The sequence below is a fragment of the Cydia pomonella genome, chromosome 5, assembly GCF_033807575.1.
Source record: "Cydia pomonella isolate Wapato2018A chromosome 5, ilCydPomo1, whole genome shotgun sequence".
In the NCBI taxonomy this organism is placed as follows: Eukaryota; Metazoa; Arthropoda; class Insecta; order Lepidoptera; family Tortricidae; genus Cydia; species Cydia pomonella.
The window spans coordinates 7,435,615-7,451,434 of record NC_084707.1 but is presented as its reverse complement, the minus strand read 5'-3'; the positions used below and the strand labels follow the sequence as shown (position 1 = coordinate 7,451,434).

The window sequence follows — 15,820 nt, the reverse complement described above, 5'->3', positions numbered from 1 at the left end:
AGATTTTACGTATTTTATTATACAATCAAAACAATGAACTTATACAAATTTACGCAATTGTTACGCAGTAAATAATTCTACTTAACTACTTTTAACGATCTCTACTATAGTTGACAAATAGTAGTATCCGCAATTCGGACCGGATCTTACAGTGTTTTTTTTTTACAAAAAAAAGTTGTCGATTGAACTGTCAATTGATGTTCGTTAATTCATTATTTTCGTATTATTTTATTGAAATTTCTTTCGTTTTGTTTTATTACGGTAATTAAAGTTAATTGTTAGAATACCTTCAGAAAACATGAGTGAAATAGTGATCCGTCCGTCTTGATTACATTTTTTCAGGTTGTATTTTTTGATGGCTGACTGACGTGAAAAATTTTGTGTACTACACGAGATCAAAGTTATTTACATCTCGTGCGCTTTTGAGTCCCTTACTACGCTCAAGATTCTAAATTAGATTCACTCGCTACGCTCGTGAATCTATTATAGAATCTTTCGCTTGAACGGGACTCAAAACAAGCACTCGAAGAAATATCAAACTTTGCTCTCTTGTTGTACAAATAACTATTGTTCATTAGATAGGACATCACACTGAATTAGTTTGAAACTTATTTGGCTTCTCTAGCTCATAATTGAAAAGTATAAAAGGATTTGTCTAGTCTAATTTAAGGAGAGTCACATCAAGATAATCTCATTAATTTTAATTTTATGTAAGTAACATTACTTATTATTAAATGTTACTCAAAGGACAAATTAGTGTCTTATTATCTTCGTTCATAAAAATAGGTGAATATTCGAGCGTTTTCTCTTGGAAATGCCTATGTGCGTGGACAGTGAAATTATAAAGAATAAGCATTAGCATCTACACCAACTTTTAGGAACCCACCATTTTTATGATGCTGTTGAGTACAGTCACAGTAGAAAATCGAATCAAACACCACCACCAGGTGTACTAAAGTAGGTACAATGGCTGATAATGGGTTAATGTTAATTTTATGTTTAGATAGTGACGAAAATAAACGCTGAACATTTACAAAAAATGTCGACCTTCTTCATTTTGTGTCTTGGTGTGATGTCCTATTCCCATTGTTCTTTAGCGTTTCATGTATTTGACTGAATAAATAGAGCTTAAGATTTACATTATAAGTTTGAGATCGTAATATTTTTATATGCTTTTGAACCTAAAACTTAAGAGGATAGTGTGTAAGTCAATTATTATGATATTCGGCAATAAACCTTTAGAATGTGATTTCTAGAGATAAAGATATATATTTAAAAAACGAAAAAGATATTTGGACAGTATTTACGAACTCTAACTAAAAGAGCACTATATCAAAAATAACTTTAGAAGGACCGTGGGAAAGTAATAAAAAAAACATATTTTTTGTACTAATATTTATGTGTTATTAATATATTAAGATAATGTAAGGCAGTTGAAGCTTTGTGATTATTAAATGACACTTATATAAGTTATATAACCACTGGATTCTACGGGCATTCGAACACAAGTGACATAATTAATAATAAACTAGGTACTGTCGAAAATTCTTATGCAAAACATATCATAACACTGTACAAATTTCTATAAGCTTCATTATGATCAATCCGTCACAATCAAAGATATCTCAGTAAGGGCCACATGTGCCATCCAGAGTTAGCCAGTAACTTGGGATTAACCGGTTAAACCCAGAGTTACCAGTAAAATTTAACCCTGGGTTCTACTGAGCTGAGCGAGTGAGCAGCTAACCCAGGATTGGTGCAAGTGAAATAACAGAAACTGGAAACACAGTATGTAAATGTGTCTGTAAATGCTTAGAATTTTCCGGACTTGTATTTAGTTAATGCAATTTTATAACGCTTTTTTTTAACTTTTTTGCATTATATTCAATGTTGTGATTTAATTTAATAATAAACTCGGGAAATTGTTTATTTCACAAAAACGTTTTAATTTATGACGAAAGTGGACGACCGCGCGAGAACGACCCAGAGTCATTTTTGCTGTTTTGAATTAGGAACTTTCTTTTATTCCATTATAGTTCAAAACTCGGGACTTAGGTTAAAATAATCAAAAATCAAAAAACCTCAGACGAAGAAGCATCCAATTGTGTAAAATAAAATTTAATAGGAATTGTTTTAATGCGTTGTTAAATTGCATAACTATTACAATTCATCGAGTATTCTTATGTAATCGTTCTAGGGTATTCTCTAAAAGCAATGGTACTAATATCGTAGTACATTCGACCACTCAATCTACATCATAAGAAAATTATTGTAATAAGTTACCAAAGCAATTTCGATAAGTTAGAATATAGTTAGTTATGAGCTAAGTGAAAATTGATATATTATTTTTATATGACGTGATGGATCCTTAAGTATGTGTTTGTAATAGAGTCAGTACATGCCATGATCTGCTTTAATATTGTATTCAGTATACTTATCTCTATTGAGACTCAAATTATATTCTACTTAGTAGTCTTAACATTGAAATCTTATGATTCACATAAAACGTGTGGCTTTAAAACTAAAATGTCAAAAATATTAATAGTGTTACGCCATAATAATGCTAAAGTAAAAGAGAATGTTTGCGGACTTCCATTGGGGATTAAATATATTTTTTACAAAATACCTTTCTCGTTTGTATTACAAGTCTGTTACCATTCCTTCAACGCTGAGCCCTGGAGCTAAGAATACTTTTTCGCGTGGCCGGCTATCTCTGTTTTCTACCGGTGATCGCAAATCTCTGTTATCTACAGGTGATTGCACATCTTTGTTATCTACAGGTGATCGCACATCTCTGTTATCTACAGGTGATCGCACATCTCTGTTATCTACTGGTGATCGCACATCTCTGTTATCTACAGGTGATCGCACACCTCTATTATCTACGGGTGATCGTACACGTCCGTATTCTACAGGTGATCGACATTCTAAGTCGGGCGTAACACTGCTCCTTTTTGTGGCCGACATGATAAGTTCCCTGGAGTCTTTTCGCACGAATTCTCTACTCATAGGTCTCGGCGGCGCCGGACCTTTTGTCGAAGGTTTAGGTGTAGGAGTCTTACGAGGCTCTGGTTTGTCCTCCCACATGCCGTTGTCAGTTTCGCCTAATCGTTTCATTGATGCCCTGTTTCGTGGCGTCTTTTTCAACATGGCCTGGAAATTGAACGGCGGGTCGTCCTCATTTAAATCGCTTGTTGATTTTGCCATCGCCTGCAGTTCCCTTATGGGGTTGTTCATGTCTTGAGAGTTGACGCTGTATAGACTTCGGCTGTTTGTTTTTCGTAAGCTGGGGTTGGTGTTTTCTAGAACGTTTGCGTCATCATGGGCGTCTGACCAAGGTGCTGGAGGTTGGTAGTAAGATGTGCTGGTAGAATAGTTGGGTTTCTTCTTGTATACTGCGGGTCGATTAGCTTCCTTCTTAGAAGGGTTCCTGTCTACTTTGGGGGGTTCTTCTGGTGGTAATTTGGGCACGGGCTGCGTGGGATCTCTGCAGAATGGCACGTTTATGAGCGTCTGAGTGCCCGTGGTCGCCAGGCTGGGCGAGGTTTGTGCTGATGCCGAACTGAATCTCCGTTGCAACGGCTCATCCCATTGCTCGTGGTCGGAGTCGTATTGACTGGCAAATGTGTCACTATAATTAAATAATGCATTGGCAAAGAGTTAACCATGTAAAATATCACGTCGCACTGTATTTAGTGATGTTAGGAAAGGGCGCTTAGTTGTGAAGAGAAACGGTCAACTATCGAATAGATGAAAAGAAAAATAAAACGGGGAAAAGGATAGCTATTTGTACCTCCTGAATTCGCAATTGATGGAAACAGTATATTGTACACTGATACCAAATTCTCACCTGCTTTTAACCGCCGGATCGCACATATAAGAAGTATCGTAATATTGAATCTGGTCGATCCTGAAAGGAAGCTTCCAGACGGTGGGCGGGCTAGAGCCAAGGAAGTCCTCCCCTTTGACATTAGGGTCCACTCTGTCCAAAAGCACGGAGGTACTGCTGTTCAATAGTGATTCTAGCAGCGACTGGTTGTAAATATGTACCTGAAAATAATTCAACAAGTTGTTCAATAAAGTGACACTTTTGACATGACATGCTCTTTAATTACTACATACAGGCTGTTCAGAAGTATTAAATCTTAAATCATTAATTTCTCCGTTAATACTGTGGCGTTTGGAATGAGACTTTGTACATAGGTTAGAAATACCCTAATCGACTCTTCACGTTGTATATGTATGATAGTACACTGTACGTACAACATATGACATAGGTCATATAGACATCTACCAACAGTATAAACAGACCTAAGGTGACTGTGGGCAAGACCGGCATACTTTATTTATTTTTTACTTTGGAGTATTCTAGCTCCGTTAATTATTCACTTACGTGACCGCTTGTAATCACATACGATGAAGAATTTCATGAATAATAGTTAAGCTATAGTGACAGATCATTTTAATCATAAATTAAGCAAAAACAATAGTATTTTTAAAAATTCGGCGAGCAGACGGACTTCCCATGTAGTTTAAGGTAAGTCCGTCTAGTAACGATATCAGCCATACTATGGGTGCTTATGTGTTCGTATTCGAATCCTTACAAAGAATGAAACAAGACAATGAAAAGTGTACTCTAAATTTGTTAATATAGGGTTTAGATTCGAAATAAACACAATTTTTCTTATTAAAAGGTAAGTAAGTAAAGGTAAGTATATTACGAAAATGGGGTGGTAAACCTTTTTTGGAAAATAATTATACGTACTTATTTTTTGAACTTCTCAAATAAAATACCAATAGTCATTTTAAATTTACTCGTTTTTTTAAATTTACGGAGATCAAAGAGGGTTACATAAATAAACTCATAGTAGTAGCAATTTTAAACTACGAACACCGTTTAAGTTTAAATCAAATAGTGATTGGCAAATTAAACTCCATAACACAAGTAGGTACCCTACATACGTAAATTTTCAGGATAAGTAAGGCGAAGAACCCACGTCACATAGCGGCGTGGCACGCGCGGTACAGCGTTGGCGTGGCGCGTAACCTTGTATCACGGTGTAGGCAAAACGCCTAAACCACGATAAGTACAATAAATGTTCCGAAATAAAAAATACGTACGGACTGATATGGCTGCAATGATTTTAATCTTCAAAACTGTCAAGAAAATATGACTACAGCCGTATTCTAAAATTCAAGAGGAGTAAAAAGGGTAATAATATGTGTCATAGGTATAATAATATAACATATGAAGGCGATGTTCATGGGTTCGAATCCCGGTAGGGGTATTTGCTTGTATAATCTACACAGATATTTGTTCCTCCTTGTTTTTGATGTATTTATCTATATAAGTTTGTATATGTCGTCGCCTACCACCAATAGTAAAAGCTAAGCTATGCTTAGTTTGCGACCAATATTTAATTATTTATTTACTTAAAAGGTATTTTCTTATTTGTATTTTCGGTTACATAGTGCTGAGGATGAAGAACACATTTCTTTAGTAGGTAGTTTCGAGATTAAAATTGTTAATAAACACAAAACACAAACACCATGCGCAATGTCGTAAAAATGCGTATCTGTAGTAACCTTATAAAATCTTAATAAATAATATTGAAGCCATTTAACAGTTGGTAACCTCTGACTCAAGGAAAGTCCGGCATATGACGGACTTGCCTGGTGCATAGTAGACGGACTTTCCAACTTAGCAAAATTTTAATGTGATGAATGATGGAACGTATAATTACCAAACTAAGCCAATATCTGATAATTTAAACACATAATAAAGATTAGCGGGTCTTATATTACTTACGTAGTCAATTTCTGGTGCAAAATCTTGTCACAAACTATTTTTAACAATTTTATTTGCAGAGACTGTCGCACTATCACTTCGAGTTCCATACACGTAATGACTTGTTTACGCGGATTGCTCTGAAGTTCGTTGTCACAGCGCCATCTGTTTTAGAGTGAGGGAACTAGGGCGAAAAACTGACTTATAAACTTGACGCCAAAGCGGCAAATGCTTTCTAATTCAAAAGTTATAATGTGTTGACGGACTTGCCTTATAGACGGTCTTGCCCACAGTGACCTTATTGTATATTTATATTAGGTAAGTCTTAACTGGTCTATGGTCTTGGTTTTAATACTAACGGTATGAAATGTCCAATGTAAAGTAAACCCTAAATGGCTCGACAATTAAAGTCCGGATTGTACAAGAATAAGGGTTGATTGTCTGATGTTTTAGTAGGTATACCCTCTATGATATTACCTGCTGTGAAAAATGCACCAAATCCTGATATCTTACTGCTCTGTACTGTAACAGAACTTGGAAGATTGACCGACTTTTCCACTTCATGGCATACCTCTTCAGAAATAATGCAGTCTCTTCATCGATCTGACCTGTTGACTTGTTTATAAGGGGCCCATAAGCCTTCCGGACCATGTAACCTCTATACGCTGAAAATTGATTAAAAGATGAATTCGTAATTTAAAAGTGTAACGACAGAAACAATATTTCGTTCCTTCGTCTTACCTTTCTGTATAAGTAATGCCGCCTCATCCTCTGTCACATTCATAGACTGTTGTTTCTTTAGTTCTTTAACTAAAACAACATCAGTTTAAATAAGTGAGTGTAATTTTAGTTAGCGCTCTCTCCAGAAGAAAGTCGGTAGTACCGTAAAACTATAGTCCAAAACAAAGTCGCATATCCGGTGTGAATATTATTTGAAAGTTGCAGTTCTGAGGCAGAATATTTTCATAAAAGGAAGAACTAATTCAGGCATCACCAAAATGAAGATGTGGATCATAGTTGTTATTGGACTATGGGTCTACATTGAGGTTATTTAAATGAAGCGTAGGTCGTGCTGGAGGGTCGCGCATTCAAGAAGGACTGATGAACGCTGAACTAACTTACTGTGCTGCGCTTTCGACTTGCTCTTTACCGCTTTTCTTCTAGCAAGGTAAGCTCTCATCATGCATTGAACTTTTACAATCTTCTTTACTTGTGTTTCATATAACCTGTATTATAATATAATGTAATTAGGTCAGTTATTTAACACTATATGTCTGAAAGAATCAGATCAAAAGGCATTAGATTGATGAAACGATAATGGGAAAAATTACCTGGCTAAAAATTCCTCATTGTAGTATTTCAAGAAAACTTTTGTCTTGCCAAGCTCCCAACCCTCCATTTTGAGCCGAATCAGTAACAACCTGCAGTTATCTTTTGTCACCTCCACATTTTCATCAAAATCGAAGGCTAGGAAACGGTATCTGCAAACATTTGGTATTTGTAAATACATCTGATAAACTTCAGAGGATCTTTGATCGGGCGATTGTACTATATTACCTTCTTATAAATTCAGCAAAAGGTATACGACATGAGAAACCATTTTGCCTTGCTTTTGCAGTGTCCAAGATAGCAAGAGCTCTCAGTTGCTGCCGAACGACTTCTGTCTGAAAACCTCTGGGGTTGTCGTTCAGATCTGCTCGAATGCATCGGACGTAGTGGGTGCCCCCGCTCCCTGGACCTACAGAAAGCTGCTTGAGGATCTCTAAACTGGTGGCTCGGTAAGTTGCAGCCGCTGTTCTCATTCTATGTACTTGTGAAAACTGCCCTTTGGACACTGTGTTAAATTTCTGAAAAGGTAACCGAGAAATATTACGAACTACCAGCAAAAATATCTGAGAACTCCACGCCAGCTTTTGCAGAGACAATACTTACTCGAGCTTTAGTATTTTCCATATCTTTTTCAGACTTTGACTTCACCACAGTTATTTTCGGCTGACTTGAGCATACAGTCAAATTGCCTGTTTTGGTCAACTTGTTTCTAAATAATTCTTGAACTGTGGTGTTGATTGATGCTCTCATAGTTTCTATCATCTCTGGTGGCAGGAAGTCTTTATTTTTATCGGCTATTTCTCTGGCGTCATAACTGACTTTTCCTGTATAGTGTGCAACGCTGAATTCATGACTACCGGACAACTTTACGTATGGCCCTTTGCATGATGTCCGAATAGTACCTGAAACAGAAATATTTGAAATTTCACTAATGAGGCTTTATGTGTATTAGAGGCATGTTTACAGGATAGCCTTCACTTACTCATGATAAACTCTTGTCCACTTCCAGTACGACTAGCTTCGTCTAAAATATAGAAGAGTCCAAGTGGTCTTCCCATTAGCTGATCGACCGAATGCTTATTGTCATAGAAATGTAAAGCTACTACATCGACCTCTTCCTCTGCGGTTTCTTGCATTTCCCAGGCAAAAACTCGCTGATTATACAGAAATTGTATTTGTTCATTTGTCGTGTTCACGATTAGTTGTTCTAAGCGATTTCTATGATAGCATTCAAATCCAAACATATCTAACAAACTCACTGAATATTTATCTCCACTGCAATGATTATAAAAATGTATGTTAAAATAAATCTAGAAGGTAAAAACAAGGCTATTAATAATTAATGTCTTTATTGAAAGGCAGGATACTTACAATACTGATCTCATAAAAGATAATTTGGAATTTATTAAATTAATCATCCAATCGATCAGCCTTTTGTATAATGCACTCGCTAGCATGTCGCGTGCATCTCTGGCTTCATCCGTGGAATGTTTTCTTTTCACTGCTGTCCCTCTTTCGATTAAACAGTAATTGAGAAGCGCCCACAAAAACTTCACCTCCTCAAGACACAATAATTTGGCAACTTTCTTAGCTTCATCAGGATTCTCAATCTCTGCTGTTCCATTTTTTCCATCTTTAAATCTGACGTTACCAAGAGTGAGTATAGCAGCTAGAATTGTTTCAAACATGATAATATCTTCTTGCTCCCAATCTAGAGCTTTGAGATTTTCTATGAATTCTTCATATTTAGAAACATTTTCTGCTGGAGTTTCTCTTACAGATTTTTTTAATTTTCTTGGTTCTTCCTGTATCCTTAAATACCGATGTTTTCTGTTTTTCTCAAGTGATAATGCATGTAGCCTATTTCCGGCTTCCATGGCATCATAAAAATAATAAAGTAGATTAAAGTTTGCGTGGGACCTAAAACAAAATGCAATGTAAATTCAATAAATTCTTATATGTGATAATAACTATGATTAAGAATGAAAACTTTGAAAAAAATTTAAAATCTTAAGACTTGCATATCTGTTGATGAGACTCTCCATTTTTCCAGTTGATATAACCAAAATATTGCTCCGCTTAACTTTCCAGAACTTCCATAGGTTACTTGAATTTGGAAGATAGCTCTTGTAGAATGTGCGTTTATAGGGGTACCAGCACTTATAGCTGCTTGAATAACATTCTTAGCCTTTTCAATCCTGTCCGCAACATTGTTCTTCATAGCCCCTAAATGTGTTAGGTGCCGTAAGGCGTGGTTCATATTGGTTGTTTTGCCAGATTTACTTTCTCCAGAAAACACTATATGTTGAGGTTCATTGTGATGAAGAGCATCTTGATAAGCTCCGTCAGCTACAGCGAATATATGAGGTTCGTTGTCAGATCTTGATTTGCATTCGTACTTTTTGTGATACTAAAATAAAATATTAGGTTCGTGTAATTTCAATTTAAACTTATTTCGACAGTTATTTATGTAAAATTCATACATACTTCTTCGTTGTAGATATCTTCGTGCGTATTTGGATTGAGTATGAGAAGAATATCGCCAATAAATGAAGTAAAATAACCTTTTGCTAATTTAGTCTGCAGTTCTGCTAGAATACTGTCTTCTGTGAGTACTTCTAGAGCAGCTAAGTCTTCTACTTGCATAGTCTCTGATTCGCTAACACCTTCAGTAGTTAGAAGACCGTTTTTGATTATCCTTTCTGGTGGTTTACGTGGAAGTTCTTTATCTTTTAACTCGAAGGCTAACATTTTCAGCTCGGTGGTTAACTGTAATAAGTATAGTATAAATTTAAAAAAATACAGACATAATTCTTCTCATTGCTGTTGTGAACAACAGAAGCTTACATGAAAATCGTTTTCTGGAACTGACTGTATAAATGGATGTTCTTCTAACTCCATAGCATATGGTCGATGTTCAGGATTCTTTTCCAGACATCTGCAATTTATATATATATTATAATAAAAAAACCCTTACCACCGACGGGTTCTTAAAAGCATTAACGTTAAATGGGATAAGAGAAAATATGAGGCAAGATAAATAGTAGCAGGGAATCTGTAAGGATCTGCTTGCGCCGAGTAAAATAAATTATGTTTCTCTCTCTCAAGACCTTACAACATTACTTACTCTGTTATGAAGTCGTTAATGTCATTTGACCACATAGCTGGCCTATTGACACTAGGTGGAGGATTCCTTACGATTTGAAACAATGCCCTTGTCGGATGCATGTCCTGGAAAGGTGCTTTAGAATCTGCCATTTCAATCGTCGTTATTCCCAATGCCCACACATCGGCTCTGTTTCCGTATCCATCTCCAGTTATCACTTCCGGTGCCATCCACCCAGGTGATCCGATATTCGTCCTAGCTTTGTCTAGAGAACTATTCAATCTCTTAGACAACCCAAAATCAGATAGCTTTACTTCCCCATTCTTAGTTAACAATATGTTGCTGCACCTCAGATTGCGATGCATCACTTTGTTCTCGTGCAAATAAACCAGCGCCTAGAACAAGATTGAAGCTGAATTGATTGCACCAATCAGAGGAGTCAACACGTGAGCTGGACAGGTAGTGATGGAGCGACCGCCCCTTAGGTACAGTGTTCCATTACGGTGTATCGGATTGTTAGGACGGCTCGGCGATACTAATGTCAGTGTCAGTCAAGGGCCCACGCCCCCGAGATTCATTGGGGCCTATTTGCATACGTATCGGGCCCTGAGCTGTCGCAGGCGGCCTGTCTGCGCTCTCTACTGTCTGGTATATCAGTTTGCTTAATGCGTTCATTACGATCGTTTAAGAGTTAGGGATGTGATCGAACTCTGTTGTCGATGTATATTTATAATTTTATGAATTTAACACAAATTTAAATTTATTTTGAACTATGTCAACTGTATAAGCTAAATTTCATATTTATTTATGCCGCAATTACTTGTTATTTGTATAATGAATCTCTTAACGATATAGATATTTTTGTTCATAGTTTGTCCGTGTTCAAGAACAAAGTTCGGCAAATTTTGTTTTCTAGAAATTGATCAATTTGGTTCCAGTCATATTTTTCATACTTTTGTATGTTTTCGTACCTTGCTTGCATGTAGTACACAACTAAACCGGTAATTTATAATTGCGTAATTTACATTTCTATGTAATAGTTTTCTTAGTAATGTAGGAAACTATAGGCCTATTTTTAGTTCATTTATTTTAAATATATTTATTTGTAAAAGGCTGTTTGTTTTCTAAATAAAAAAAAATAAAAAATATTTCAACTTCAATAGTAGGTACTAAGTTTTTTTTAGCCGTATCTTTCGCCCTGCTTTTAGATTTATTGACTATGTGTTTGTGTTGTTTAGTAGGTACCTACTGCATAAGTTAATTTGTCAAGTTAATATAAATCATTACTGATTAGAATTACAAAAATGTAGTACTTTCTCCTACAAGGCTTGTTTCTTTATCGGCGTAAATTGGTTTCGGTGAAATTTAGAACCTGGGTCAATGCCTAGGATACCAATAATTACATCTTATCTAAGCCGTTAACACCATATCAGTACGCTTTGAACAAATCCGATGAATAAGAAAAAGGACATAAAGTTTACACGCAACAAAATAAATAAAGTTGCTACATCTCAGTGATAGATACTTGACCGGCTTCACTTTGTTGCCGTCGGTTTTACTAAAGTATCGATAGTTTAGTTTCCCACCGCAAACAGAATTTGATCGTACCTTACGAGATGCAACATCGATAGATATGCATGGGAGATCTGCCGAAGGAGAAGGACGGAGCACGGTATTGTGAACCAAGTGGCTTGCATAAAGATAATACGCATTTAACCAACGGGAATTCCTAAGAGTCTTATGGGATCAGTATAAATTCTGAGATTGTAGACTTTGGAGTGAAGATAGTAAGGGTAGTTATCGGATATCGTGAAAGTGTTCGCGGGATCCTTGGCTACCGAGCAGAGGGTCCGTATATCTTGTGTGCGCGAGCATTATTTACGATAATTGAGCGATGCGCCGCGATGGGGGGCCGTCATGGTGTTGTCGGGCGCGCTCCGACATTCGCATCGACAAGTTCGACTGTTCCGTCGCGAATCACATCAAATAAAGCGGCGTGCATTTTAAGTAATGGCCCTAGATAGTATACCAATACGTGGTCTTCGCCGGGCAATATTTTATTCCACGTCACGTGAGCAGGCATCGCTTGGACAAAGATCCGAGAACAATTGAGTTTGCATTCAAAGTACCAACCAATTGATTCAGCCGTTGAAAGGTGGACTGGCAGGTCCTTTGTTTTATAAACAGCCATCCCTACTCGAATGTGACGAGAGACATGTTTATAGTCAGTCGAATATGGGCTTACCTTGATCGTATATTTGAGGATGTAAGCGATGTGTTCCTCGGACATTTTTCTGTCGGCCGCGTTCAGTTTTCTGACAATATCGATGACAGATCCGCATTCACATAACTGCAAAATGGACGGTACATCGATCTGAGTTATGCCTAGCCTTAGCGAGATGAGAAAGGAAGATTTATGTGCTATTCGTGGAAAAGTGGCTGACCTTTCAGTCATATTAAATTTATGTTGCTTACCTCGAGAACGAACCAAATCTTCTTAACACCTTCCGACCTTTCACAAAATACTCCATAGAAATCTATGAGATTAGGATGTTGTGTAAGGTCCCTGAGGCACTTGTATTCTTCATGAATGTGCACTTCTGTGTCATCGTTGTACGTTTGTATTTTGATGGCGACCGCTTTTTCAGCGGCCTGGCTATCTGAAGCTTTGAAGACTTCGCCGAAGATGCCGGAGCCAAGCTTTTTATCGAGACTGTACCTCTCCGTCGGACTTGGCAAGGAAGATATATTTAAATAATCCGTCATTTTGGTTAGTCATGGGATGTTTTCTTGTTTAAAACTCTTTATTGGGTTTCTCTTGCGTCACTGGAAGTAATCTGAAGACACGGCACTGGTTTATGAACTTACTTAATTATTATATTGATTGCACATTCATTTTATAGCGATTCGATTGCACTGACTTACCTCCGCCGTTGTTGGCTTCTCAGCTCCGAGTGGCATCGCCGTCGGAGCCCTGTCAAGTGCCCGGGCTTCGGACTTAGTTCTAATCCCTCGTAACAGTATTAGGTCATAATGCCTTTCGACCTTGCATGTGCTGGATAACTTGGTGATTGGGGACGAGTGGGGTTTTAATTACAGTTGGTTGTATCTCTAAAGCGGCTGGGTCAAGGTCCGAATTAAAGTTCTAAGAGGTTCGACTTAGCAGAAATGAGATAGCGAAGAATACATATGTTACATCCTATATATTTATTATATCCTGATGTAGATATTATATGTAGAGATTAAGTATTTTCGTATCGTTTGGTTAATAACTCGCTAACTAACTTTATAGTAACTCGTCAATTCGTCATCGATCAATAATTGAGGTTACCCAAAAATAGAGGACTAAACAGTTAGAAGTAATACTTCAGCTATGGCTCAGACTTTAGGTAATTCACCAAACGCGCTGGTATAATTTTGTCTAGACCGCCAGGAGGTTTTAAATTTTAAAATAGCATTTTAAAATAGCATTTGCTATTTTAATGAAACGGGGCAGGAAAGTACCTATATGTTTTAAAATTATCTAAAATATTAATTCTCCCAAAAATAGCTGCCAGTTTTGACCCGTGCGTTTACTAAAATACCATAACTAATTAAACTGACAAGTCAAGCAGTGAGTTGTTTTTGTAAACATCCCTTCAATCAGTCAAATGTATCAACTAGATCATTCAAAAGTTTCAAAACCCTCGCAACTTAGATTCATTGTTCGAAACACAATCAATCAAGCGAACAGCTACCGATGGAGCGGAGGTAATGCTAAATAGCAGAACATGCAGACACAATAACAAAGAGATAAAACACTCCATTCTAATGCCAGAATTGGACTACCCTAAACTTCATCTCATTGTTATGTCCAAACTGACGTGTTCTGTCTCGACTGCGAAACTTGACAGATCAGAGATAAAGTGCTGCAGAAAAAATGGTAGGTTCTAAAAATCTGAGTTCATTGAGCTCATTCCTTAAATTAACCTTGACATTATCAGAATAATCTGGATTAAGTCGAAATTCTAACAAAAAATTAGAACCTATGTAAATGTGAAACTCTAGTGTGTTTTAGATTCAGTTGTGTATAATTAATGTATAAATAGAAAAATATAGTATTTTGAACGTTTCGATTATGTTTATCCTATTTGCTAGTTTAAACCTACCTGCTAGGTAACTATATAAATTGCAAAAGTTATACATACGCCCATTCCGAAAATAGAACATATTTAATGGTAGGTATATGTTTTTTACCAGCAATATGATATTGATATTAGATGCCCAACTATATCAGACAACTGAGACAACCATTCATGAACACTTATTTTTATTTGCTACTTATATTGGAAATAAGAACTTGCTGAGCATAAGCGCCGCGCCGTAGGTACATTTTCAATAAAAAAACTCGTTTCTTTTTCAAAAGCCAGGAACTTGCTACCGTTAAGTGTATCACAGTTTCACTGTTGATAGACTCTGAAGCCACTTCACTTGAAGTGACGGCCAAGTACTTTGAATTCTGGACAAACAATATTTCACGACTCACTCGACCCATTGACGGGGGGGTAACGGCACTCGACTTGTCGTGAAGAGATTTTAAAATACGTTTGACTGGTGAAGGTGCGTCTTTCTCATTTGAATGCTAGTAAATGTGTAGCTATTCATTTCGGTTACCTCCATTGTTTATTGTGCAGTTTCCATTACAAATATTACTTTGCTAATTTGCAAAACATTTTAAATGTGAAATTTTTATTTCGCGGATTAGCAAATTAATTAATATTGATTTCCACAAAGTAACACCTGATTTTATCTCCGTGAATAAAAAGTATAACAAACAGACTAACAGAGGATTATAGAGTTTTGTATTTTTTTAATTGTGTTGCTTACATTTACCGGCAATGTTATTTAATCCTATATTAGGGTACTTTCCCACTAGTCAATTCAGTTTCTGTTTTCAAACTGTCAATACGATTGGCCACTATGGAATTTATATGAAAACTGCACAAGTAACGTCTCGGGTCACGGTCAAGTCTACTTTTTTTAGTTTTATCCAATTTATTAAATAGACACTGTCAAAAAATAACTGCTGTCTACGTCTACTTTTTCAATAATTATCTGGTGCTTACGAACATGGTGTGAAATAATTTATTTTAAATACAGGCTATCGGTTTTTTGCTAACTGAACTGTTTCAATTCCGTAATCGGTGCACCATTATTCATCGAACTACATTCTGGGGTTAGCTAGCATGAAAACGTTGTTATTATTTACATTCTCAATATCAATAGCGGCATCGATTCGCCCTGGGTATTACAGTTTCGGCGGCGCGTCAGAGCACAAAAGCTCTTCAGTCGAGATACCAAATTAACCAGAAATAATGACATAATTGCAAGGGCTCATTGAAATCTTTGCGAAGCAGCTTGGGAGATCTGATATGATACAATAGGAAGCGGGGCTTTGTAGGTAGCTACGTGCAACATAGATATTTTAAGGAGATTAACGTAAGTAGACATTCGTTCAAGAGATATAATAAAGTAGCTGCTGTAGATAGGATCTTCCTAATCATGGGATGAATATTTCTTAAACACACAAACATTAAAAATAGTTACCTATACTTTTA

At 36.6% G+C, this 15,820-nt stretch overlaps 1 protein-coding gene across 3 annotated transcripts; it reads right to left on the bottom strand.

Moving 5' to 3' along the window:
• Positions 1-1,428: 1,428 nt before the first annotated feature.
• LOC133517597 (neither inactivation nor afterpotential protein C) lies at positions 1,429-13,215 on the bottom strand. Of its 3 annotated transcripts, XM_061850928.1 has the most exons (17): positions 13,149-13,215; positions 12,699-13,060; positions 12,469-12,573; positions 10,245-10,618; positions 9,965-10,055; positions 9,605-9,886; positions 9,139-9,527; positions 8,489-9,037; positions 8,100-8,392; positions 7,721-8,019; positions 7,346-7,635; positions 7,120-7,269; positions 6,911-7,014; positions 6,530-6,598; positions 6,266-6,453; positions 3,851-4,050; positions 1,429-3,631 (listed from the first exon to the last, which is right to left on the bottom strand). In XM_061850928.1, the coding sequence occupies exons 2-17, from the start codon at positions 12,987-12,989 to the stop codon at positions 2,641-2,643; spliced, it is 4,665 nt and encodes a 1,554-aa protein (XP_061706912.1). In that variant the 5' UTR covers positions 12,990-13,060; positions 13,149-13,215; the 3' UTR covers positions 1,429-2,640. The 3 variants fall into 3 exon arrangements, with proteins under 3 accessions (XP_061706912.1, XP_061706914.1, XP_061706911.1); XM_061850930.1 differs by having other exon boundaries at positions 1,429-3,616; positions 12,699-13,158; XM_061850927.1 differs by lacking the exon at positions 13,149-13,215 and having other exon boundaries at positions 12,699-13,143.
• Positions 13,216-15,820: the final 2,605 nt, after the last annotated feature.

Coding starts and splice junctions, on each gene's coding strand:
- LOC133517597 (XM_061850928.1), bottom strand. CDS start 12,989: ATGACGGATTATTTAAATATATCTTCCTTGCCAAGTCCGACGGAGAGG. Junction 10,056..10,244: donor ATTAACGACTTCATAACAGA/GTAAGTAATGTT, acceptor TATAAATTGCAG/ATGTCTGGAAAAGAATCCTG. Junction 7,015..7,119: donor AATGAGGAATTTTTAGCCAG/GTAATTTTTCCC, acceptor ATTATAATACAG/GTTATATGAAACACAAGTAA.